Source organism: Oncorhynchus tshawytscha, linkage group LG09, assembly GCF_018296145.1.
Source record: "Oncorhynchus tshawytscha isolate Ot180627B linkage group LG09, Otsh_v2.0, whole genome shotgun sequence".
NCBI classification, from domain to species: Eukaryota; Metazoa; Chordata; class Actinopteri; order Salmoniformes; family Salmonidae; genus Oncorhynchus; species Oncorhynchus tshawytscha.
The window spans coordinates 75,148,351-75,175,288 of NC_056437.1; the positions used below are offsets into that span (position 1 = coordinate 75,148,351).

Consider the following 26,938-nt stretch of genomic DNA (forward strand, 5'->3'; position numbering starts at 1 on the left):
AACATTTAAAAGAGAAGTCAGTTACCAGCTGAAATTGTGGAGCATAATCTTTGGAATTTCAGCAGAACTAATTATTGCTTTTGGGCATCAACGTTTCACCACCTCAAACAAGAGAACCGGAGCAACAGTTAATGGAGCAAGACCCTGGTGCCTTCATATTTCATTCCATGCATTCTCTGAGCCAGATCATGTTTGAAATGGCTGTCATAGTTATGCACTCTTTTCACTGGGGTGTAGAAGACAAATTAAAGGCATGCGATGGAAACCAATTTGCCATGAAAGTGTGAGTTGTTTTGCCCAGTGTCACTGACTTCATCAGAAACCCTCTCGATGGAGTCAAAGGGGTAGACGAGACAACGTGCAGGCATGCAGGTAACCCAGCTAAGTGTTCCTTCCTCACCCATTTATGGGAAATTAACCAAGGCAGTAATTATTCAATCACACAGACCAAAGCGCTGTTTTGAAGGCTGCATGTGGGCAGGCTGTTTTGGCCAGCACTGAAATGTACTCTACTGGTGTTGGATTACATGGTGAGACATGGAGAGGAAGCAGTTGGTTAGTGATGGGAGAATCCTATGTGAAGGTGGAACATGCCCACACTGGTGGGTCAGGGGACGCTGTTGTCCGTTGGGACTGACAGCCACTCTACATACTGCACACATGGGGCTGATGAAAGCAGCCTCCTTCAATGAGGTCCACACATGTCCAATGATCTGCTCGCTGCTACCCTTTTAACATGTCATAATTGATCGGAAGCTTGGGGTGGATATGTCTTCAAATGTGCAAGTGATTCTGTCACTGTTATATGTGCTGCTGTGCATAGTCAATTGGATACAAATTGGAATGAAAAAGACTCTTGGATGGGTTGACTAATTGTCCAAATATGTTTCCTATTGCTTGTAGTGCAAACAATTGTGCTACAATTTCTTCACAAAAAAAGCCTCTTGTATTATTTAATTTGTATTTGAAAACATGTTGCCTCGCATTTGTTTTGAGTGTATTTTTATATCTATACTTTTCCAAACTTGTTAGAAATCTATTGCTTTTAAACTATCTACTGCAATTGTTCTACTTGTCTGTGCTCTCCTCCCACTGTTTGTTTTTTGGTTAATGAGTTAATTGCACCTGTAAGGTGTTCTCTAGTTCACACAGTCTGGAGTTGAAAGTTGTGTTTGTGGTTATCCATCAGCTAGCAACAGATGCCGTAGCTGCCTGGGCTCTTGGTGAGGCGCCAGCATCCTATGGGCTTGGTGGCAGTGAGGCGGAACAGAGATGAGTGACAGCCAGTGAGGAGGAGGAGATGGAAAGAGAGGGCTGTCATTAACTAGCCTGATGGGCCACTGACATGCTAATAACCTCTGCCTTGATTCATCATCACATCAGACTAGCGTTTGATGCCCTCAGAAGCACCTGGTGCTGTGGTCTGTACTAAAGCCGTCTCAATGTGCCATGCTCCGAGTTAATCATTTTTACTGCTGCACATGAGCTATTTTGTAACAGCCCTATCATGGCTTTATGAAAAGTCACAGATTGCAAACCCATAAAGATGAGTTTAAAGAGTTGTTTTAATGTTGATTTGCTAGTTCATGTGAAAGTGGACAGTGCAGGAAGGTAGGGGTGAGTCCTTGTCTCTCACTCACCCCTGGGAGGGGCTGCGATGTGCCTCTACCTGCCCAGCACACCTGTCTTCCTTTCCTTAGATCATCTCGTCTTCCTCCACGCATGAGTTGCACTTGGCCGGCGTGGAAGAAATGTGGACCGGCTCTCGCCTCTCTTTTCCCCTGGCACTTTGAAGCCTAAAGTGTGATTGCTCTTGGGTCGTGGCCGCTTTCCCTTGAACATTTTGTCATGAAAAGCAGGTTGGGCTCTCAGCTTCATCCCATAGCCAGTGATCCAGGACTAAACCAATCAGGCTGCTCTCTGCAGGATACTCTTAGCAACCAGAGAGAGTGAGGCATCGAGCAGATAGGGGCTTCCTCTGCTCTAAAACACATGTCCCTTTGTCTTCCCTGGATGTGACAAACACATCCATCACAATCATTTAATAACAGACAGAATTCAATTGTACTGCCATGCTTTGATTTAAAGTTCAAGTTGGTCAATGAGAGTAAGTGCAACCACAAGCAACCGATGATGAGAGAACCTTGCTGTGATTTCATATGGCATTTTTTTTGACAATTTGAAATGAATTGGAAATAAAAATGTGGAGTTTAGGTCGACCCTGTCTGAAAAATCTGCCGGGCAATCTGAAAAGTCATTAGCAGCAGACAGTTAAGTGACAACCCTTAAGCTTCACTTATGCTCTCATTAAAAGTTGATCTTATCAGTGTTCTTTGCTGCTTACTACAGACTGCAAATGACACCAGCCATATGCACAGTCCCATGACACCAATGAACATCATCCATCTTCACAAGGCATTTGGCAGAACTTTAGTCGAATGTTTTGAAGTGTCATTCTAATGACTGTGCGTTGTTCCCAATCTCTGTCATCTAAGGTCCTGTACTAACACATCCACAGTTAAATCTGATAGTTGAGCCAGTTTCAAAGGTCCTTTAAAAAGAACATTGAAGGCTTTTGTTATGTATGGTAAATGTATTGCCGAACACTGCACTAACCTAAAGAGCTGCTCTTTGTGTTGGTCTTATACTGCAGAGTATTGGCATTTCTCATTCCAACATTCCTTGTGTTGCTTCTCTTATCCTCTATCCCTTTACATTTACATTTGTAAACCATATATACGATCTCAAACAAGCCCATTTCAAACTAAAGTCAGTCATGGAAAATGAGGCACAACAACATTGGTGGGTTTTTTAAATCCATGGAGAATGTGCATTTTGCCCCCAATGTTGAAGGCCCACTAATGATGCTGTGATATTTATTTAAGCCTACTGTGGATTGCACAGGCTGCCATGTGATCCAGGGACCTGGGAATACCTGAGAGCCCAGTGAAGACTGGTGTGAGCCACTGCCATTGTTGTCCTAATACCTCCTTCAATTATCCACAAGCAGCTCATTTGTACACGAGCCCCTTACTGATGGCTAAACCACCCTGCTGGTTTTTCACCAATTTCTCCCCTGATTAGCTGGATCAATGGGCATTCGAGGAACCCGGGACAGACCAAACACAGCACTTTCAGACATCCCAGAAATCCCTCTGTTTACCTGTGTGCCAAGTACAAATGGAACAGAGATGGCCATTCAGTATTCAGTGCTAACCCACAAACAATGTTTATTTACCCACCCTTCAAACTAGACACTTTTAATATAGTTTCCTTTTTTCTTTAGAAATGGCAAAGCCAAGAAATGACTGGAGAAATGGCAAAGCCAAGAAATGACTGGGGGCTGCTGGAGCAGAGTGAATGTTGATGCCTCATTGTCACACGCACCAATAAACATGCTCACAGATTCATCTTAACATAGAGATTGTCCAGGCATTTCTGATGTTTGTCTATTGACCTCTATACCTGTGCGTCGGCTTTATTAAGTGTTTGAACAGGTGTGGATGAAAGCCCCACTGGAGAGGAGAGAGAGGTGCTGTCCTCTGATTAGACAGTGATTCACCTTCCCCTGGTGTTGGGAGCATGGCTTTGGCCAGATGTCTCCTGCTGATGTTCTGGAACTGATCAAAGGTATGCAGTTCAAACCGCCAGTCTGTGGTGACAACCATGACAGTGCCGTGTTCTAGCCGCCGTCTGATCCGATAAGCATTTAGCGGGGTGTGTTAGGTGATGCGTATCTCCGGATTAATTGACACACCTGTGTTTCATTCACATCATAGACAGTCAGTCCCCATCATGATCAACTCATTAGAGATCCTTCAACACTGGGGCCACAGCTGGGCTGCTTGGGAAAGGGTGTGGATGATCTTTAAGAGTATGCACTGCAACGTGAGTTGACTATGTGAGAGAAAGAGTGTGTGTGTGTGTGTCTCTCTGTCTGTGTGCGTGCGTGCATGTGTGTGTGAGAGAGAGTGTGCGTGTGAACGTATGAGACCTAATTATTGTGTATACGTTTTGTAGTGGATACGTGTAGCTCTTATGTGAGAGAATGCTCTCTCTCTGTCACGGTCTGTTGGAGTACAGTGCTGTATTACCTTCCTTCCAGCATGTGTGGAGATTTACTTTGAGGCCCCGTACTAAGCTGTGAGGAGATTTACTTTGAGGCCCCGTACTAAGCTGTGAGGAGATTTACTTTGAGGCCCCGTACTAAGCTGTGAGGAGATTTACTTTGAGGCCCCGTACTAAGCTGTGTGGAGATTTACTTTGAGGCCCCGTACTAAGCTGTGTGGAGATTTACTTTGAGGCCCCGTACTAAAGCTGTGATTTGGGACAGTTTACCTGATGACATGAAAGAGGGATTGAGTAACTCTAACTTATTACACAGTAACAAAACCTGCTTGCATCTGTGTATAACACTGGTAATACCTTTTTATAAGTTTATTCGATTTTATTTAAATGTATTTCAACTTGGAAAATCCCATTGAACCCAAGGGAGCCCTGCAAACAATCATACAAATTCACAATATTTACAATTCCAACGCTTGCGGTGATCATTATTCCCATTAATTCCCTATTGATTGGAATCTCTATGTCAATGTATTTGTTATAGTCTTTATGTTAGGATTGTGTATATTACTTGGAGAGAAAGAGGAGACGTTTTAATAAAAAATAAAAATCTGGGTGACATGAAATAGGTGCAAATTCCAAAAGCTCAATCTGTTTTCAAAGGCCAAGGAGCCCTGACCCACAGCCATTGTCAGTGAACTCTGTCTTCAGCCCGAAGACCAAACAATACCTTCTATTTGAACAGGTGATCCTATTTTAGATGGAAGACCAGTAGAGACTAGATGGGACCACTTTAGTCATTTAATGACAGCATTTCCATTGTTTTTGTTGAACGTTCCATTTGAAAGATTAGACCTAGCTATTAGGAAAGCAATTATTTTTAATTGCATACATTTCTGGGGTGTATAATGACTGCATTTAGTGTATCTAACATCCAAAATGAACATCGGATCAGGAAATAAGTGTTAGGTAAACATTTTCGATCCAGCTAATTGTCATCATTCAACTTCATGTCAATTAGGTGGTGTAATTAGCGTGAACTTGTTTACCTTGGCAACAGTGGCTCTGTGTGGCACCTTTGAGCCTGTTTTGATCCTCTCCGAAGGGCTGTACCAGTTTGTCATCGGAATCGTTTCTTCTTCTTCTGCTTGACAACTATTAATTGAAAGACGAGCGATATTCTCAAATATTTGTGGTGTACGTGTTCAACTGAACGTTCAAGCGTTGTTTTTTTATGTCATTTCCACACTTTGATGTCTGATCCATCACTTTGATTGAAATTTACGAAGCTAAAAGATGTCTTAACTTGTTCAAAGTAAACCTCAGACACCAAATCCATGCAGAGTGCAACATTAAATGGAGAGTGGAAGGTGCTGCTATAATGTAAGTTGAATGCAAAACATTGTATGGGATTGGTGTGTTGAAGAAGATAAAGTGTACATTGTGTTTCTAAATGGACTTTGATTGAATGATACCGTGGTGTGAAAATCTACCTGGAGATGGATCATGGGTCAGATTCACATTCCTGTCTCCATTTCTCTGAAGCCCAGCCCTCTCTCTCACACCCAGGAGTCAGTCTGGGCCCACTGTGAGTCATGTGACTGCTAAGGAAGGAGGGGGGAACAGCAGGATAGGAGAGAGAACCTCACCAGACTAAGGTGAGACCCCCTTACCTGCTGAGTGCAGTCCTCTCTCGCCTCCCCACCCATCACCTGCATCTCACCTGAACTCCTCCTGAGTCTCCATTTCAACCTTCATCTTAGGTAGCCTTCTGGATCGAGAGTCAGTGTGTGGCTGATGACTGCAATTCATCCCTCAGAATTGATGGTGGAAGATTGTGTGATTTCTTTCATTCTGGATCTGGTGATGTACTTCATTAACAGCCCTATCTGATTTCACTGTGGTAAAGAAGCCTCAAGACTTGGCTCTGCTCCATCTTGTGCCAACCTCAACAAGAATGTTTAGTCTGATGTTGTGAAGTGCTCCTGAGATACGTCCCATTGTTTTGGTATCAGACTGTTCCCTTTATACCAGTGGATTGACACTTAAGACTCTGGACTCCTCTAAGAGCTTTTGGATAATGTTTGGCCCTGGGCAGCTGGTCTCCACTCTTCTACCTGCAGTCTTCCACTCCTCCGCAGCTCACTTGTTCCCTGCGTTCCCCACCAGACTGGGCTCCCCTCCACAGATCCTGATCCCTGGGCCCCTGATCAGCTATGAGTCCCTGCGGAGTTACTTGCAACCAGAGCCCTGCAAAGAGGCTCTGTTCCTGGCCACACAGGCAGCTGGGATGGGTCAGTTCACGGCCAGCATGGGTGAGTTCCAACCAACAGTCTGCCTTAGAATGTCAGAATTACTGTAACTTTGGAGAGCACATGGATATTTACATTCATGTGTGACAATTTATTACAGATACGTGTTGGCTTATTAGTTGGTGGAATTTATTTTCTCATAGAGACTCATTGAGCACTGTCTAATGGCAGTGTAAATGTTTACAAAAGATTTTCCTAACAGCTCCTAACAAACAATCAATTATCAAGCACGGTTAAAGAGGGCCTAATGAACGGCGGCGCTAATTATCCAATCTAGAGCCATTAGTTCCTTGTCAACCGTTGGCGATTGTGTAATTGGCGGTTGTGCTGTGCTTTCCAGATGAACAGAGGCCAGTGAAGCAGCGTCGTGCGCGGGCCAACTACAGCAGCTGGCAGCTGGAGGAGCTAGAGAAGACCTTTGAGAACACCCACTACCCTGACGTCTTCATGAGGGAAGCTCTGGCCCTCAGACTGGACCTCATCGAGGCCAGAGTGCAGGTACGGTCCCAACACCCTCTTCATTCCAACCCATTGTCACTAATGCATGAACTCTGATTTCTAGAAGCCATCTTTGTTTCAATCAGCTTTCATGCCACAATGTTACTGTATTTTAAATCTAGTGGATACTGAAACATTTTTCGAAACTAATGTTTTGCATTGTAAGAGATTTCACTCTCTCATATACTACATATTACATTGGTTCCATTTTCACCAGGTGTGGTTTCAGAACCGCCGGGCTAAGATGCGGAGGCAGCTGAAGTTGCAGGGCCAGCTAGGAGAGCCCTTTCCCAGGAAGGACAATGCCGAGGACACAACAACAGACAAACCCAACAAGAGCTTACCGGAGCTAGAGAGCTCTGACGGCGAGCACTGGGAGAGGAGGCAGGAGAAAGGAAGCTATCCCTGGACTAAAGTACCTCGTTCTGCTGTGATGACCACCCCCATACAGGGTATGATTCAGGGGCCAGCAGGGGAATGGCAGGGGATGGAGGGGCCCAGTCCAGAAGAGTTCCGCTGCTGTAGCATTGCCAAGCTGAGGGCCAAGGCCAGGGAGCACGAGGCTGAGATCCATAGCACTGTGGCCAGGTCAGGAGGAGAAGAGACATCAGCACTGCAGACACAAACACAGAACACTGACGACAGAGAGAACAACTGATATGGCTCTTTCTCTCTGCATGGCTTTTGCAAACAGGTCCCTAAGACCTCATCATGGTTGAGGCAACTTGCCTAAATACCCCATCCTTGGTTTTATTCATTCTGTTATTCAATGAGGATATGAACTAACATTTACAAAAGGTGCTGATTTTTTGTTTAGTATTATATAAATGTATTGTGTTTTGAAATTCCAGTATTTTTCTGTACTGGACATCTTTTTCTATCAACAATCACATACCTAAACCTATTTTACATAATTTTAAATGCTTACATCAAAATATATAGTACATACATAGTAACATCAACAAATACATATAGTATATCCACAGCAACATCTTATAAATATGTAGAATATCCACAGTAACAATAAATTATAGTATATCCATAGTAACATCTTATAAATTAATAGTATATCCATAGTAACATCTTATAAATATATATACATACATCCATAGTAACATCTTATAAATATGTAGTATATCCATACAGTAACATCTTATAAATGTACATATACATATAACATCTTATAATATTAGTATATCATGAAGTAACATCAGCAACATCTGATCCAAAAAATATATGAATATATAGTAGTATATCCAGTAACATCTTATAAATTAATAGTAACATCTTATAAATATGTATAGTAAATCTTATAAATATATAGCAAATATCCATAGTAACATCTTATAAATATATAGGTCATCCTTGATGGGAAGATGGATAGTATAGTAGTAACATCTTATAAATATATAGTATATCCATATAACATCTTATAAATATATAGTATATACAGCTGTTTTAGGAATAACATCTTATAAATATATATCCATAGTAACTTGTTGTTATTCTTAAATATCTTATAAATATATAGGTTATCCATAGCAACATCTTATAAATATATAGGTTATCCATAGTAACATCTTATAAATATATAGGTTATCCATAGTAACATCTTATAAATATATAGGTTATCCATAGTAACATCTTATAAATATATAGTATATCCATAACATCTTATAAATATATAGTATTTCCATAACAACATCTTATAAATATATAGTATATCCATAACAACATCTTATAAATATATAGTATATCCATAGTAACATCTTATAAATATATAGTATATCCATAGGAACATCTTAACATTTTATTCTTAATGTTTCTTTATACTTTGGCTGAAGAATTTCAGTTTCTATCATTCACTATCTTGAACTCTTGAACACATGAGACAAAGATAACATTGTTATCGTTTCACATTCCCCACTGAGTTGGTTCATTTTATTGAACCTTTATTTACCCGGGTGAGTCAATTCAGAATAAATTCTTAATTTAATACATTCATGGTTTTTCACGCCTAAATAAATCTGTACATAATGCATGTAAAACTCAGATATGCAGTCCTGATCTTCATCCATCACCCCAGGGTCTTTCGATATTCTGCTGTATTACTGGTGACTAAATGCTCTTACATTAGCCATCAGATTAGGGTCAAATTAAAACAGGAAACGCTCTGATGACTTCTCAATGATCTCATCGATGACAAGCCCAACCCTGGCCAGGGCTATCCTATTACCTTCACTGCAGACCGAGAGGCAGGATGTCTGCGTGCTGCCACAGGCCCTCGTAGGAAACAATGGAAGTGGCTGAAAAATGACTGGCCCCAATGACAGGAACGCTTTCTGAAGATTAAGAGGCAAACACATGTTTTTTGCTGAGAAAGGTGAACTTTTTACAACAGTGCTGTCATTTAAATACATCAGAGAGGCTATCACTGTTTGTATTTTTTATAGGTATTGTTGAAATGTATATTAAGACGACTCACATATTGTATCGTCTTGAGCTATACCGTATATCGATGTTAAAAAAGTACAGACGGCTAAAACATATTTACAGGATGGGACTATAAGAATAGCCTGTATCATCATTATCACTACTTTTCCAGAGGTGGCACTATTTGTCCTACTAAACTGTATTATGTTGATTTTCAGAGCATGGAAAGAGCAGCTGTTCCAAGTCTAATGGATTTTCAGCCTCACAGTCAGCACTTCCTTCGGGCTTAGACGTTGGCCTTTTTTGTATGGCCAATCTCCTGTATGACATGAACAGCCTTTAGTTCTGTGGAAGAAACATGGGATATGACACCACTTTGCCAAGGTCACTGCAAATTCCAATGCAGAATCTGGGGATATGAATAGGGAGTTGGAAGGATTTTAAATGAATGGAGAATGTAAATCTTGAGTGCAGGGCCGGCCTTAGCCTTTTGGGGGCCCTCTTGACAGCAGAGAGAAACATTTAAAGTTTTAAATTTAATTTCCTGCAATTCTACACATTTTGCCATGGCGCGGAGAGAAAAATGTGCAATTGTACAGAATATTTACTGAAATTCTACATATTTTGCCATGACTTATAGCATGTTAATATGATATCTGATTGAGAGTGACTAACCAAATCAAAGGGGGCTCATGCACACATGCCCTTCGTGCCCGGTAGGTAATTACTACAAGTTTAGATAGCTAGGTAGACTAATTTACCAATCTAAAAAATGCTACCTGACGAGCTAATTGAGTGACTGACATAGCAAGAGGAAAACTGCTAATGCAAAATGCACAACATTGCACCTTGTGTATTATCCTATTCTAAAGCTCAACATTAAGTTGAGTCCCTGACTCATTTTTTTTAGTTGAGGGCACCATAAAGGCCGTGGGTCAAGCGCCTATGTCACTTATGCCCAGGGCTGGCTCTGCTTGAGTGTTAGTTTGGGTCTTCTGTATGTTTTCAAAAGTCTCTCTGTAGTCTAACAGTGCCCCCCTCTGGTAATGAAATCTCTTCTCCATTCATGGGCCTTTTGTCAATTAGATTTGCTCACCTCCTCCGTCCTCTCTTGCCTCCTTTGAAAAAGGAAAAAGTTAATCGAGGACAGTCGGCGAGGAGTGAACTTGGAGAAATGCGCTTAATTGAAATGATTACGGTCCTTCTCCACTCACTCGTCATTAGGAAAATTACGTTTACTGGGGTGGATCCCAAAATAAGTGTAAAGTCATCAAAACAAATGAAGTTAATTGTGCAAGAGATTTTGTAGATAAAACAAACAATAAGTAGCATATTGTTTTTAAACGTGTGCATGTTTTTCTCCTCTGACAAAACAAAAGCTGATTCCAAGGGGGTGTGGAAGATTTAAAAACTTCCGCGGTAGGATACACATGAATATCCTTGATGAAGATTGGCTATCGAGAAGGGGAGGACACTTTCGTTTGCCTACTAATGACTTGACACACTCTTGACCACCTATCGGTTTCCTGGTCATGGAGGAGAGAGGACGGAGGACGTTATTTTGCCCAAACGAGAAAACCCCATAGGTATTATCATAACTGTCCTTCCTTTATTCAATCATTATTGTATCTTTATTGTCAGCAGCATATTTATTGCCAGTGTGCATTTGCTTCAGTAATAATTCAACTATCCATATCTTTATATTCTGTAGATTTCAAGGTCTGGTAACACATATTTTGCTATTATGTTAAAACAATTAATATATATAAAAACATGTTAATAAAACGTTTTAGTGTAATTGCAGTGTTACTACACAAGTTTTTCCCAGTGTATTTTGATTTCTTTTATTGGTATGTTGTTCCTACTTTGTATTAGGCTACTTGTATTATTTACACCAAGTAAATGTTGTTGTTTTTTTTGCTGTGTGTAAATATATCAATGTCCATCTAATCTCTTTGTAGGTTATGCATCTAGTTGAGGTTGTCGAGTTCTTGGTGGGTCAGTTTCTCCTATGTTACTCAAATTTCAGACACACTCAAGTTGTTCTGGATTCATTTGGGCCCATCTCATTTGGGTCAAATTTGAAACCACCATTGGTGACCCAAAATGGGTCAGTGGGTCTGGATTAATTCGTTTAATGGAGACCTTAAGCCTCTTCTGAGTTTGCAACTTGTAACTTAAAATATGTATCATTGGTTTTTCGAATGAAAATGCCCCATATGCAAATAACCCATATGCAAATGAGCAAACAAGGGCTCAGCCGAATCCTTTGTATTCATAGCCTAATTGAGTTGCTCATTAAGGCTTCAACACTAACGTCTGCTCATTAGTGCGTTAATGTAGGCCTATAGCCTATTTTGTCCATGAAAACTATTGATATTAAAACCACCAAGACTTCAACAATAGTGTAAACATTGATTATATATATATATATATATATACTTTTATGCCAAGTATTACCTCTCTGAAATAGACTATTCAGGACATAATGCAAATGAATATTTAATAACCGGACAGACACTAAAAATGACCGATTAATTGCCACACTATGATTATTATAAAGTGCAATTATGTCACGGTGTAAAATGGTAATTAACAGCGTTAACTAGGCTACTGAACCAGAGCCTCGCCCCCTTGCGTCACGCCAATATACTTTTTCATGAGGTATGCAATGGTAGCGTATCAGTCGCGAGCATCAGCTGATGATTGAACACTGAACAATTTGAACTGGCTTTTCTTTCTTGGTAATCGGTATCTTGCTTTCTACTACCTGCACATCACCTGAAATAAGACATAACACCCACTGGTTGTATACTTCTCTTTGGTATATATTTTTTTCGGAAGTCATTTATTTGACAGGACGCGCTCCGGGAAGGATGGCTGCCATCAAGGCGCTTCAACAGTGGTGCAAACTTCAGTGCAATGGGTACCGAGATGTGGCTATCATCAACATGACAACTTCTTTTAGGGACGGGTTGGCGTTCTGTGCGCTTATCCATAAATACAGACCGGACCTAATGTAAGCATTATAATGACTTAAAATATAGATTTGGGTGAAGAATTTATGTTCAACGGAATGGTTAATCAGGTGCAACAAATCATTACCAGCTGGAAACAATCAATAGGTCCAAACACTTCCATGGGCATTTGCTGTTAGCTTTAACGTTACAGTTAAAACTTGTAATATTTTGAATCATATTATGAATAACCGACCTCGGCGTTTCCCAAACTCGGTGCACTTTTTTTGTTTGTTGCCATAACAGTACACAGCTGATTCCGATCAAAGCTTGATTACCTGATTTGAATCAGCTGTGTAATGTTAGGGCGAAACCGAGTTTGGGAAACCTTGGCCTACTGTCGACGTACCTTATCATAACCAAACAGTTAATGGTTTTTTGTCATTTTGTCTTCTACTTTGCAAACACATTTTGTAGCTTAGGCTATAGCTTCAAATAATATTTTTTTTTTAAGTAATGTTGTCATGTAACGTTAGGCTTAATGTAATCCCTCGAACACTACATACAATAGAAATAAAGTGATATTTGTGATCATGTTCTATTTATTTTGAAGTGTTCCCAGTGGCTTCCTGTCTAACAATGGTGGCGGGAATCCCCCCTCTCCAGCGTCCTTTTAGCCAAAGGATTGACAAAATTTGGTTGATCATTTTTTACTTTTATTTAACCTATATTTATCTAGGCAAACAGAAAGAAACCTCACAGCATAACCATTCCCACAAGATTTCTTGCTGTACTGGTGGACTAGAGTATTAGAAACCTGGTTATTTCCTTGAACAGGGCAGTTAGTCACCCAAATTCAAATGAGAATAACCATTGATCAACCTCCACAATGTGAATTATTAATTTCCCTGTGTTCTATATTCAGAGACTACGACTCCTTGAATAAAGAGGATATTTTTGACAACAACAACTTGGTAAGATTTACTGTCTATTTATGCATGTAACATCATCACAGTTAAAGGTTGTACATTGACATGACCATACTGAACTGTTTGACCATCTTATCAGTAAGTCAGTTGGTTTGTGTTTGAGGGGATTGCATTGTTAGAAATGCATCAATTCCTTTGTAACATTCAGGCCTATTTTTATTAGCGAAGTCTCCAAAGGACTGGAATTGTGCACAAGTCAATTCATGGTTATTTTGATATATACCTCAGAGGTCTGTCTCTTGAACTGGGGCAAACAAGTTTTGCTCTGAAGGGTGATGTTAAATGCAACTCGTGAAAAGAATGATGGCTCACCATAAATGTGACTTATTGCTTGTAGCATGCATAGCTTGTAGCATGCATAGTATGTAAACGCAGTGGCCAAATGCAGAACGTCTTTCCCAGTTGATAACTGGACAAAATGTATTCCTAGGATTTCATGTCCCAGGCAAGGTTATTCAAATACCAACTGTAGTTTGGGAAACCATCTCTGCTGGGGGTGCTATGCAAGGTCTGTCCCATGTTGCTGTTTTATTGTGAGAATGTCATCTGTGAGTTGTATGGAGTGTGTCAAGTCAGTCTTACACTGTGTAAACAATTCACTTGGTAGTGACTTTGGCTAGTTACACTCATTTATATTGATACTTTGACAGATGCCAGCTTACTCTTTGTGGAATTATTTGACCAACTCTTTTGTTGTCCCCCCCCCCTTATTTCCTTCACACCAGGAAGTGTGTTGGGATAAGAATGAGTCAAGCAGCTGCGACTTGTCCATAATTTAGTCATTCTCTCTGTGCTGGTTTCCTCAGTTTTTGAGGATTACAGACCTCATAGTGTTCTATGCACTCCAGGATCTGTTGCAAAACACTAGCTGCTAGTCGTGCCGATCCCCCACAGCGTCTGTTAAGAACCTGAGTACCAGAAGAGACTCCCTGGGTTATTCATTATGAATGAGGCTTACTGTTATCCGTGGGCTACTCGATCCGCATGAAAAAGGTCCATTTACAAATGTTAGACAGTTTGTGCGACAGCAGTGCTTGGGATGTTGCATAAGAAGAACGTGTTTTAAACCAGTGTATTTAAAACATTCTCAGTTTTAGTAACGCTAGTCTATTTTACCAACCAGCTAGGAAGGAATTCCCCCATGGTGGAGTTCAAACACCCATTTTGTGTAGCTATTTATTTTTAGGTAGTCCTATACACATTGATAGTAATCCTCTGTATTTCATGACAAGGAGGTCCCAGTCCTTCATGTGTGTCTCAGGTTTCTCTCTGTGGTGGGTATATCTGTCACTGCAGACTACAAATATGCATTTGTCTTGACCAGATTCTGTTTCGTTACGGTACAGCAACAATTCCGTTACTATTATACAGAGAATCTCAAACGTAGAAGTTGTTTGGCCGTTCTCCTCCAACATAAACGGATATGCCGTTCTGCAAGGCTGTACTTTAACATTTTAATGAGCACGTCCAGGTTGATCCTGAACAATGCCCCGTTCTCCCTCCTTCTTCCCAGGGCTGAGTGTGCACAGGAAATGTGCTATTCATTATTCACCCCCTGTCCAGACCTCCCTAGCATGGGGCCACAAACAGCTGCTGGCTGGACTTTACGATTTTCTATTTCTGAAGAGACCATTTTGTCTGGCTTGTTTACAGTTAAATTAAGTAGCTGCTTTGTATATTAAGAAACCCTCCAGAACATTGGGAAAGTGTTATTCAAATTCTGTATGATTTCTCCTTACTACCTCAGCTTTTTTTAAACATTTACAAAGCAAATGTTGTACATTTTTACAAACCGTTATGTGTTCTGCTTACTAGGGGGTACTCCAATACACCTGACCCCTCTAATTTTTGGCTCTCTATGGCTTTATGGTTGGTTATTAAAACAAGTGTTTTATTTTAAATTCAGGCTTTCCGGGTTGCAGAGGACAAGCTGGGGATCGCTGCTCTGCTGGATGCAGAGGACATGGTGGCCCTGAGGATCCCAGACCGACTGAGCGTCCTCACCTACGTCTCCCAGTACTACAACTACTTCCACGGACGCAACCCTAGTAAGACTGTCTGACTTGAGGCAGCTTTGTTACATTGGAGCACTAGCCTATATGTTGCACTATAAGTATTTCCTTTCCTGGTGAGGTGTTACTTAAGGTGATTGTGTAAAGTACACAGGTGTCATGTCGTGTTAATTCGGGTGAAAACGTTGCTTCAAACCTGTTTAGTGTAATGTACTTATCCTTACAATCAGTAGTAAACTTGGCAAATGTTTTTTTTCAAATTGTTTATGGTTATTGGTTTATAAGATGTTGTATATCCAAACTATTTCAGTTTCACATGCACAAAGCATCTCTACTGAGCTATTGGTTCATGTATCGTAGACTAGAGTATTGTGGCTCAACCCTCTGATATCTGATGGCCAATGTTGTTTTTTCCAGTTGGAGGGGTGGGTGCTGTGAAAAGACCAGCAGAGGGCTCTAAGGAGGAGCCATGTGGAAAGAAGAATTTCCCGGTGGTGGCCAAAACCACGGTGTATAAAATGGCCATAGAGAATCGTCCACCTCCTTCCTCTCTCATGGTGAAAACCTCCCCCAAAGCAACCAGAGCTGCTGTTCAGGTTAGAGGAGTACACATGTCTCTAATGTCTTTAAAAATAAACTTTTTTATCAGATGTTTGACAGGTATACATTTTGATGAACTACTGAATGTACACTATATATACAAAAGTATGTGGACACCCATTCAAATTAGTGGATTCGGCTATTTCAGCCACACCCGTTGCTGACAAGTGTATCAATTCAAGCACACAGCCATGCAATCTCTGTAGACAAACATTGGCAGTGGAATGGCCTTACTGCAGAGCTCAGTGACTTTCAATGTGGCACATCATAGGATGCCACCTTTCCAACACGTCAAGTCATAAATTGTCTGCCCTGCTAGAGCTGCCCCAGTCAACTGTAAGTGCTGTTATTATGAAGTGGAAACGTCAACTGTAAGTGCTGTTATTATGAAGTGGAAACGTCAAGGAGCAACAATGGCTCAGCTGCGATGTGGTCAGCCACACAAGCTCACAGAACGGGACTGCCGAGTGCTGTAGTGTGTAAAACAAATCATCTGTCCTCTGTTGCAACGCTCACGACTGAGTTCCAAACTGCCTCTGGAAGCAACATCAGCACAATAACCGTTTGTCAGGAGCTTCATGAAATGGGTTTACATGGCCGAGCGGCCACAAGCTTAAGATCGCAATGCCAAGCGTTGGCTCGAGTGGTATAATGCTCGCCGCCATTGGCCTCTGGAGCAGTGGAAATGCTTTCTCTGGAGTGACGAATCAAAATCAAATCAACATTTTATTGCTCACATACACATGGTTAGCAGATGTTAATGCGAGTGTAGTGAAATGCTTGTGCTTCTAGTTCTGACCATGCAGTAATCTCTAACAAGTAATCTAACAATTTCACAACCACTACCTTATATACACACAAGTGTAAGGGAATGAATAAGAATATGTACATATAAATACATGGATGGCCGAACTGCATAGGTAAGATGCAGTAGATGGTACAGTATATACATATGAGATGAGTAATGTAGGGTATGTAAACATAATATAAAGTGGCATTGTTTAAAGTGACTAGTGATACATTTATTACATCCAATTTTTAGTAAATCAAATTTTTATTTGTCACATACACATGGTTAGCAGATGTTAATGCGAGTGTAGCGAAATGCTTGTGCTTCTAGTTCCGACAATGCAATAATAACCAACAAGTAATCTAACTAACAATTTCAAAACTACTGTCTTATACACAGTGTAAGGGGATAAAGAATATGTACATAAAGATATATGAATGAGTGATGGTACAGAGCAGCATAGGCAAGATACAGTGGATGGTATCGAGTACAGTATATACATATGAGATGAGTATGTAAACAAAGTGGCATAGTTAAAGTGGCTAGTGATACATGTATTACATAAGGATGCAGTAGATGATATAGAGTACAGTATATACGTATGCATATGAGATGAATAATGTAGGGTATGTAACATTATATTAGGTAGCATTGTTTAAAGTGGCTAGTGATATATTTTACATTTCCCATCAATTCCCATTATTAAAGTGGCTGGAGTTGAGTCAGTGTGTTGGCAGCAGCCACTCAATGTTAGTGGTGGCTGTTTAACAGTCTGGTGGCCTTGAGATAGAAGCTGTTTTTCAGTCTCTCGGTCCCCTCTGATGCACCTGTACTGACCTCGCCTTCTGGATGATAGCGGGGTGAGAACAGACAGTGGCTCGGGTGGTGTAGGTGTCCTGGAGGGCAGGTAGTTTGCCCCCGGTGATGCGCTGTGCAGACCTCACTACCCTCTGGAGAGCCTTACGGTTGTGGGTGGAGCAGTTGCTGTTCCAGGCGGTGATGCGGCCCGACAGGATTCTCTCGATTGTGCATCTGTAAAAGTTTGAATAACAATCCAAATTTCTTCAGCCTCTTGAGGTTGAAGAGGCGCTGTTGTGCCTTCTTCACCACGCTGTCTGTGTGGGTGGACCATTTAAGTTTGTCCGTGATGTGTACGCCGAGGAACTTAAAGCTTTCCACCTTCTCCACTGCTGTCCTGTCGATGTGGATAGGGGGGTGCTCCGTCTGCTGTTTTCTGAAGTCCCATGATCATCTCCTTTGTTTTGTTGACACAGACCCCTGACCTTAACTCCATCTAAAACCTTTGGGATGAATTGGCCTGCCAACTGCGAGCCAGGCCTCATTGCCCAACATCAGTGCCCGAACTCACTAATGCTGTTGTGGCTGAATGGAAGCAAGTTCCTGCAGCAGTGTTCCAACATGTAGTGGAAAGCCTTCCCAGAAGAGTGGAGGCTGTTATAGCAGTAAAGGGGGGACCAACTCCAAATGAATGCCCATGATTTTGGAATGAGATGTTTGATGAGCAGGTGTCCACATACCTTTGGTCATGTAATGTATCTAAACTCAGCAAAAAAAGAAACATCCCTTTTTCAGGACCCTGTCTTTCAAAAAGAACTTCACAGATCTTCATTGTAAACAGTTTAAACACTGTTTCCCATGCTCGTTCAATGAATCATAAACAATTCATCAACATGCACCTGTGGAACGGTCATATATACACTAACAGCTTACAGACGGTATGCAATTAAGGTCACAGTTATGAAAACTTAGGACACTAAAGAGGCCTTTCTATTGACTCTGAATAACACCAAAAGAAAGATGCCCAGGGTCCCTGCTCATCTGCGTGAACGTGCCTTAGGCATGCTGCAAGGACACATGAGGACTGCAGATGTGGCCAGGGCAATAAGTTGCGTTGTCCGTACTGTGAGACGTCTAATACAGCGCTACAGGGAGACAGGACGGACAGCTGATTGTCCTCGCAGTGGCAGACCACGTGTAACAATATCGGTACATCCGAACATTACACCACTTGACCCAACCCCCCTTTGTTCAGGGACACATTTAATTAATCACATGTCTGTGGAACTTGTTCAGTATGTCTCAGTTGTTGAATCTTGTGTAAATATTTATATGAACATGACATATTTTTGCTGAAAATAAACGCAGTTGACAGACTTTTTTTTTTTTTTTTTTTTTTTTTGACAAACACTTAATTGTTCTCTCTCCCCTCCACAGAAGACAGATGTATTGGTGGAGAGCTCCAATAAGACGGGCACTCTCAGCAGTAAATGTGTTGTGTGCAATTGCCACGTTCATCTGGTCCAACGGCACTTCATCGATGGGAAGCTTTACCACAGGAGCTGCTTCAAGTAAATGTCCGCTTTAAACAGACAGCAGCTCCATCATTATGGTTAAAACATGTTGATACCTTTGTTGCACCTTTCACCAGGTGCAGTGAATGCTCCAACGTCCTCCTGGCTGGGGCCTATAAACCAGGGAAGGAGCCAGGTTGCTTCATCTGTAATGACCACCAGAACACCAAGAATGACTACAACAAGCCTCCCTCTGGGGTTGTCATCCAGACCGGATGCCCAAGTGCCAACGTTGAATCCAAAAGTGACACCAGCGGAGTCCAGTCTGTGTCCTGCCCCACCTCTGTGCCTTTGACTCCCATCAAGGGTGTCTTGAAGCCCGTGGAGACCACCACCCCAGCTCCCCAACCATGGACCAGCTCGGCCCAGAGAACCCAGGCAGCACGGCAGAGGTTCTTCCAGTCATCTTCCTCCACCCCAGAGGTGCCCTCCAGCAGCCAGAAGCCCTCAGTACTGCCGAGGGTGCCCCTGAGTCCCGAGGAAGAGAAGAACCGAGCCAGGGCCGTCATTACCAAGAAACTAGTTGAGGCGAACTGCAACAACAATAACACCAGATACTTTGTTATCCGACCAGCAGAAAGGAGGTGAGAAAAGGCTTATGTGTTTACCTACAGGCTTTTAGTCTTCAAGTGTGCACAGTTCATCTCATTTTGTGGATGTCAGCTAATATTGAATGTACATTTCCAAACCTAATGGTGATAGTATTGCTTCCCAGGTTTGAAGATATGGTAAGCTCAGATGACCTCCCCAGCTGGAAGCAGGCTGAATGTGGGCCAGGCACAGCAGGACAACTCTTCACCAGCAATAAGGAATTGCTTAACACCGTCAACAAAGCCAGCGCCAGACCAACAACTGTATCCTCCACCATCAAAGGCACGCTTTTTCAATTCCACTTCATATTCAGAACTTTTATCACGATCATGTTTTTACAATGGGTCATAAGGGAAACTTCAAAAGCTGGAACGCTTTCGATTACCTTGTTAAAACAAGGGTGTAGCCGCGAACAGCATTTCCATACAGTTTAACTAAAGTCTATTTTAAGAGCATGAAAATAAGATGAGCTGCTAGTGCATTAGCAGTCTTCACTAACAGCCTTTTTTAATTTGGACATCCCAGCTTGTTTAGCCCTCTTTTTTTAATGTTTTTTAACACTAAATTGAGTTGTAGAATTTGACGATGAGCTTGAATAAGTCTCCTTTCAAAATGTATTTCTTTGGCAGTACATGCAGACCGTGCAGAGGCTCCTGTTAACTGGCGATCAAAGCTCAAGCCTGTTAAAAATGGACCAGGACTGAAGTAAGTTTGGACTGCTCATCAGTTATCTATTTATTAACCACTTTCTTTCTAATCCTGTACATCCACACAAAGGGAAGGCAGGTATTTTCACCCGGGTGAGAGATTCAATTATATATCTGATCTGGAGAGCTAACCAGTTGGGCGTCTCATGTATCCACACCTCCAGCCTGCGGATTCATCCTGCCTCGCCCTGCTCTGTTATGGCTGACTGGCTCAAATTGCAGCCACTCTCCTCCCCCATCCTCACAAGTCCCAAGGAGTGCTATGGCTGAAATGAACCCTAGAGTGCACCACTAACTAGTTTCCCAGAATTCCCCCTGATGACCCCCTCCACTGTTTTCTCACCTCCATTATTTCTAAATATAAGGTGAGGCTGAATGTTCTTTTTGTACTTACTGCATGTTCAATCCAAAATGGTTGATTTCAGGGGAAAGTCCAATATTTTCCTGTTCCTTACATGCACCCTCTTTCTCCAGGACCTCTGACTCTGAGAACCAAGCGATCATTGTTGAGCAACCCAAATCTGAAGCCATCTTGAAGTCTTTTGCTACTAGTATCGTCGTCAACATCCGCTCTACCTCTCCTCCGATTCCCCCACCTGCCTTCAACCCTCCTCCACCTGGCCCGGTGTCTCACAGAGCTCCGTCTCCCAAGCAGCCCCATTGCGGCTCTGGAGGCTTGGGTACATGCTTTTTATTATACTCTATACTTGGCAGAGTAGTGATTACTCAATCATTTGAGACCCTAAACATTTTCAAAGACTTGTTGGGATTTTAAATTATATCGCGCTTCACCTTCTAGGTAGTAAAAATGGGAATTATTCTACTCCTCTGTCCACTCCTCCCCTGGTTCCTGTCTGGCACAGGGTTCCCACTCCAAATAAGCCTTACCACAGCTTTGCAGGATCGGGTAAAGAAAAGAACTCCATTTAGTGATTGTATTGCCACAATATATTTGTAATCTATATATTGCAGTTTATTAATCTGTTACATTTGTTTTTTTTAGGCTCAACGGAAGGCAATTCTCCCCCTATATCTCCTAAACAGCTTCGCCAGAGCTCCACAGGTTAGACTGGGCCTTCACTTTCTATTACCAGACATTGTCTCAACCATTGATGTTTTAATCTTTTTTTTTTATATGTCCTAGCTTGTTTATTTTCCGAAGTTAAGTCTTGTCAGCCATTAAATATGTAATAATCCTCTTTTATCTACCTCTTAGGCTCCAAAAATGGAAAGTATTTGTCACCCACAAACACCTCCCAGTCTGAAATGAGGTCACCCTCGGTAAGTTATCAGTTATGTCTCATACCTAAAGAGTGGCATGTTACTAGAGCTTATCAGAGGAAATAACTATCCTATGTGATAATGTCATTCTTATGACATTTTCATGTCAGTTAAATAATTCCACAGGATTAGCAATTGACACCATGGGGGTTTTTCTTTGTTTTGTTCAATGTAAGTCCCATCATATCCCCGTGGACCAGATAGTGAAGGAGCTGCGTGATATTGAAGACATCCTGGGTGACTTGGAGAGGAAGGGAGTGGAGATGGAGAAGAGGCTTCGCAGCTGTGAGGAAGGTACTTTCCATTGAACTTCCCTTTACTCCCAGTGTCCCGCCCTCTGTTGATGTTGACTAATTGCGATTGCCAGTGGGAGGGAGGTCTTCTGCATACACTTTCTCGCTTTGCCATTTTAGTTAAGTTATTGGTTTTGTGACTGGTCTGGCTTTTGAAGGGCATAACTGTGTGCAGAATCACTTGTCCTTTATGTTAAAGAAGACTGACCATGTTTCAACCTTAACTGGGTCTTTTGTCAGGACAGGATTTTGAAGGGCACCATGGGAGAATCTCAATTGCCTGCTCCTCCTCAACCTGTTGGATGAGAAAGCCAGAAGCCCCTCCCCTCTGACCTTCTCCAATGGGTTTTGAGAAGGGGAGAGTGTGCAATTGAGATTCTCCCCTTCTATCAAAGTTTATTTCCAAGTAAACTTCCAAATAGACCAGCCTTTATGATTAGATATTTATTAATGTACTTCAATTCAAATGGCCCAGTCCCTCCACTATTCTCAGTTTTGAGTTGTGCTCTGATGGTGAGCATTTTATCCCTGCAGCCCACCTGGGACTTTACACAGGAATCCAAACCCACACAGCCTGGAGGGGAGAGGTGTGACTGGCGAACAGGTTCCATTTCCCTCCTCTACGGCCCAATGAGGCGAGAGGCAGGCACTGCCCACATGAGGGCACCTTCTCCCTCTGATACTATCCATCTCCCTTGAGTGATAGCGAGGTGGTGGTGGTGGTGAAGAGCTGACCAGCCCCAGAGACTGGCTGTGGCTGCAAACAAAGCAGGAGCAGTAGGGAGGCCTGATTGCTCTGCTCAAGGTCACCATCTGGGCACAGTTATATTAATATTATTATCCGGTTCACTGCTTTACTCCTTACATGCACCTGTCTGTCCTGCTGATAGGAGGCAGGGGGAGTTAATGGGACACTTCTCTCTCAGCCCAGTTTGTACTATTGGTTGTGGCTGGTGTGTTTGTATACCCACAGCCCTTAGGCACTGACAAAGGCTCAATGTGCATGTTGGACTGGAACACTGACTCATTTTGTTCATAAGTCCTGCACAAATAGATGTTATTTTATGTATTGCCAATGAACTTCACTGGCCTTTTGCAGAGGGCAAGGGAGACATTTTGATGGACCCTCTGATGGTTGACTGGTTCAACCTGATCCAAAAGAAGCAGACATGCATTAGGAGGGAGTCGGAGCTTGTGTACATGTGAGTACTTGTCAAGTTTAAATGTTACCCAAATCTATCTGCACTATTTCGGGTTTACAATGGCTTAAAAATCACTTATTGCATTTGTCAGAGCTAAGACTCAAGACCTGGAGGAGCAGCAGCCTGGGGTGGAGGGTGAGCTGCGCAGACTGTTGGAGAAACCAGGTAGGAGGCACAATGTTCACACAGCACCTCAACTGTTCACTTTACCTCTCCCTAACAGATCAGCAGCTACAATCTTGTAGTGTAGTGCTACCATAGTGTAGTGCTCCTATGTCTAACATAGGTCTTCTTATCTATGGTGTCACAGATCATCTGAAGTCGACAGAGGAGCTTCGGCGAGAGAGCAGTCTGATGGAGAGGCTGATGGAGATTGTGAACGGTAGAAACGCCATTGTAGAAGGACTGGATGAAGACAGGCTCAGGTAGGGAAATAGCGCAACTTTATTGCTTGCACAATTTGATGCGAGTTGTGACTGGAGGTCGACCGATTAATCGGAATGGCCGATTAATTAGGGCCGATTTCAAGTTTTCAGAACAATCGGAAATCGGTATTTTTGGGTGCTGATTATTTTTTTTGTATACCTTTATTTTACTAGGCAAGTCAGTTCAGAACACATTCTTATTTTCAATGATGGCCAAGGAACGGTGGGTTAACTGCCTCGTTCAGGGGCAGAACGACAGATTTTCACCTTGTCAGCTCAGGATCCAATCTTGCAACCTTAGTTAACTAGTCCAACGCAATAACGACCTGCCTCTCTCGTTGCACTCCACAAGGAGACTGCCTGTTACGCGAATGCAGTAAGCCAAGGTAAGTTGCTAGCTAGCATTAAACTTATCTTATAATAAACAATCAATCATAATCACTAGTTAACTACACATGGTTGATGATATTACTAGATATTATCTAGCGTGTCCTGTGTTGCATATAATCTGACTGAGCATACAAGTATCTGACTGAGTGGTGGTAGGCAGAAGCAGGCGCGTAAACATCAATTCAAACAACACATTCGTACGTTTTGCCAGCAGTTCTTCGTTGTGTCAAGCATTGCGCTGTTTGACTTCAAGCCTATCAACTCCCAAGATGAGGCTGGTGTAACCGAAGTGAAATGGCTAACTAGTTAGCGCGTGCTAATTGAGTTTCAAACATCACTCGCTCTGAGCCTTCTAGTGGTTGTTCCCCTTGCTCTGCATAGGTAACGCTGCTTCGATGGAGGCTGTTGTCGTTGTGTTGCTGGTTTGAGCCCAGGGAGGAGCGAGGAGAGGGACGGAAGCTATACTGTTACACTGGCAATACTAAAGTGCCTATAAGAACATCCAATAGTCAAAGGTTAATGAAATACAAATGGTATAGAGGGAAGTAGTCCTATAACTACAACCTAAAACTTCTTACCTGGGAATAGTGAAGACTCGTGTTAAAAGGAACCACCAGCTTTCATACGTTTCAGTTCCTTGCGCAGAACATAAGCTTTCTTACATAGCACGTATTGCACTTTTACTTCTCCAACACTGTTTTTGCATTATTTAAACCAAATTGAACATATTTCATTATTTACTTGAGGCTAAATTGATTTTATTTATGTATTATATTAAGTTAAAATAAGTGTTCATTCAGTATTGTTGTAATTGTTATTATAAATACAAAATCGGACGATTAATCCGTATCGGCTTTTTTGGTCCTCCAAATAATCGGTATCGGCATTGAAAAATCAGTCGGTTGACCTCTAGTTGTGAACCATTTTCTTTTTTTTAATGTGAAGAGCATTTCAATATCTGCAATGGTCTCAAGCATTCACTGAGGTCAAGCTGGATGTGTAACTTGAAAAACCTAAACATTTTCTCTATTTTAGGGAAGATGAAGAGGATCAGCAGTTGAATGAAATGATGCAGACTCTTGGTGAGTATTTTAAAATGCCACTGTCTTTAAACCCTGGGATGTTCCTTAATGTCATTTTCTCTCTTTGTTCTGGTGGACAGGACTTAAAAAATCCAAAATCAAGAGGAAGTCCTTCAAAATGCTGTTCAGACGAAAAAGTAGTAAAAAGGTTGCCGTGTTTTGATTGTTCTACCCTGCTCTGGGGGGTGTATGCGTTTTCCAATGTGTCTGGATTGTATTTAAAAAGGGTTTATATTTTCAAGTGTGTGTGTACACCAACTTGTGTTCATGCTGGTATTGGAGTTGCGCTAATAAGTAACAAGATTGTCTGTTGCTCATCCTGAAAGATCTGAACGTCAAAGACCAACTTTTTTTCAGCTACTTATCAGATCAAGTTGGGGTTTCGTCGCAAAGGTTTATTTACAAATGCTTTTTGTTTGAGAAGACTCCAGGCTTTCACTCTTCATTTGGTGTTCAGTTGTTCTTGAGATGGGTCTCATGACACTTGACTGATCATAATGTGCTGTTTTTGTCCCTTGTAAGGTGTGGTGTATATCTAAGATCACAATTTAGCTCATGGTTTGCTTAACTTTAACTTTTTCCCCCCACACATCTAGTTTGGGATTGTTGTGAAGAGGTGTTCAAGAGTCACTATTAGAATGAGTCAAATGCAAAATGATGTAACTGGTATTGTTGCACCAGATAATGGTGAAGGAGAATCCATATCACTGTGATTTAAGAAGTTAGTATCAAAAGAAGAGTGCCTTTATGAGTGATGTTTTTAGCTCCAGTGTGTCTATTTTAATACCAATGTATTTTATTATGCTTCCAAAAAGTATGTTATTACAAACAGTAACATTTTGAGTGGAATCTGTCTAGACCAGTGAAGTGGTGAGCAGCGTGTTCTACACTGCCACATTTTTAAAGGCTGTATTTCTCCTGTCGTGCTGTAGGTGGCACCATGGTTTTACCTTACAGGAACCAGGCAGGAACCTGAATCCAATTCGCCACAGTACAGACAGTTAATTTCTTTGCTAATTTTATAAATGCTGCAAAAAGTTCCAACTCTGCTGATGCAATAACATTGTGAAAGCTTATGCACTGGAAAAGGCTTATAGACTAGTGGTTGTATTGAGCTTTTAATCTTAAACCTGGTTTAATTAAACATACATTAGTATAGAATGATCTACTGAAGCATTGTTTTAAGTAAACATTGTTGACATTTGGCGTCATCTGTGAAACTGCTGTTTGAGGTATGCACAGGTCCCAGTGTCTCGTGACTTTAAAAAATTGGAAGGAATGTTAAATGAATCTGTACATAATGTGTATTTATATTTTTAATTGAAATGAGTTTGTTGTCCAATAAATAATTTGAACATCCTTTCTTTTGAAAGCACTCGTATCTAAGTTGGCCTTTAAGCAATTATCAGCCATGATATTTTATAGTTTCAATTAACATGTTCCTTCAACTGTAGAGGATGTATGTTGAATTGATTTCTTTACATGTGAGCGACTGTTCAGTTCCTAATGAGAAATCTTAACCAATCCTTGAGTTCTATCTCATAGAAGCACAAAGTTACAGCCTGATTTTTACTGTACAGATCACAGTCCTCATCCAACGTGTTTTGGTTCGGGACCAGCTATGCCGGAACACTACTTAAGTATCAAAACTCAGAAGTTATTGTTCAGAGCTACATACTTTTCTGCATTTAATGTGGGTTTTAGGGAAGGCATCAAGATAATTTGTTCATGTCACCATATTTGCAGCTACTTATAAACAACATATCCCCAAATGAAGATGCATGAAATTGTGATCATGAACTTGGAACGGCATCTTTCTAGCTGAGAGAAACTGGGGATGATATTGGTGCAGTACACCATGCGTGATGTGGGTGACAGTCAAGACAGAATACGTGTGATAGAGTTAATTAAAGCTTTGCGCCCCATCTACTGCAAATGC

General features: G+C 41.5%; 2 protein-coding genes across 4 annotated transcripts; both read left to right on the forward strand.

Moving 5' to 3' along the window:
• The first annotated feature begins 74 nt into the window (after positions 1-74).
• On the forward strand, positions 75-7,760 carry LOC121847217 (paired mesoderm homeobox protein 2-like). Its single transcript, XM_042327438.1, has 3 exons — positions 75-6,380; positions 6,718-6,875; positions 7,093-7,760. The coding sequence occupies exons 1-3, from the start codon at positions 6,146-6,148 to the stop codon at positions 7,531-7,533; spliced, it is 834 nt and encodes a 277-aa protein (XP_042183372.1). The 5' UTR covers positions 75-6,145; the 3' UTR covers positions 7,534-7,760.
• A 1,567-nt stretch (positions 7,761-9,327) lies between these two features.
• On the forward strand, positions 9,328-26,358 carry micall2a (mical-like 2a). 3 transcript variants are annotated; one of them, XM_024390223.2, is made up of 18 exons: positions 9,328-10,894; positions 13,191-13,239; positions 15,161-15,302; positions 15,684-15,862; positions 18,892-19,025; positions 19,106-19,612; positions 19,744-19,901; positions 20,249-20,324; positions 20,801-21,006; positions 21,126-21,233; positions 21,330-21,389; positions 21,543-21,607; positions 21,784-21,901; positions 23,000-23,102; positions 23,194-23,267; positions 23,413-23,527; positions 24,953-24,999; positions 25,080-26,358. In XM_024390223.2, the coding sequence occupies exons 3-18, from the start codon at positions 15,218-15,220 to the stop codon at positions 25,160-25,162; spliced, it is 2,118 nt and encodes a 705-aa protein (XP_024245991.1). In that variant the 5' UTR covers positions 9,328-10,894; positions 13,191-13,239; positions 15,161-15,217; the 3' UTR covers positions 25,163-26,358. The 3 variants fall into 3 exon arrangements, with proteins under 3 accessions (XP_024245991.1, XP_024245992.1, XP_024245990.1); XM_024390222.2 differs by lacking the exon at positions 9,328-10,894 and adding an exon at positions 11,915-12,327; XM_024390224.2 differs by lacking the exons at positions 9,328-10,894; positions 23,000-23,102; positions 23,194-23,267; ... (1 more) ...; positions 24,953-24,999; positions 25,080-26,358 and adding exons at positions 11,909-12,327; positions 22,435-22,697.
• Positions 26,359-26,938: the final 580 nt, after the last annotated feature.

Coding starts and splice junctions, on each gene's coding strand:
- LOC121847217 (XM_042327438.1), top strand. CDS start 6,146: ATGTTTGGCCCTGGGCAGCTGGTCTCCACTCTTCTACCTGCAGTCTTC. Junction 6,381..6,717: donor TCAGTTCACGGCCAGCATGG/GTGAGTTCCAAC, acceptor TGTGCTTTCCAG/ATGAACAGAGGCCAGTGAAG. Junction 6,876..7,092: donor TCATCGAGGCCAGAGTGCAG/GTACGGTCCCAA, acceptor CATTTTCACCAG/GTGTGGTTTCAGAACCGCCG.
- micall2a (XM_024390222.2), top strand. CDS start 12,185: ATGGCTGCCATCAAGGCGCTTCAACAGTGGTGCAAACTTCAGTGCAAT. Junction 12,328..13,190: donor AAATACAGACCGGACCTAAT/GTAAGCATTATA, acceptor TTCTATATTCAG/AGACTACGACTCCTTGAATA. Junction 21,608..21,783: donor CTGAAATGAGGTCACCCTCG/GTAAGTTATCAG, acceptor GTTCAATGTAAG/TCCCATCATATCCCCGTGGA.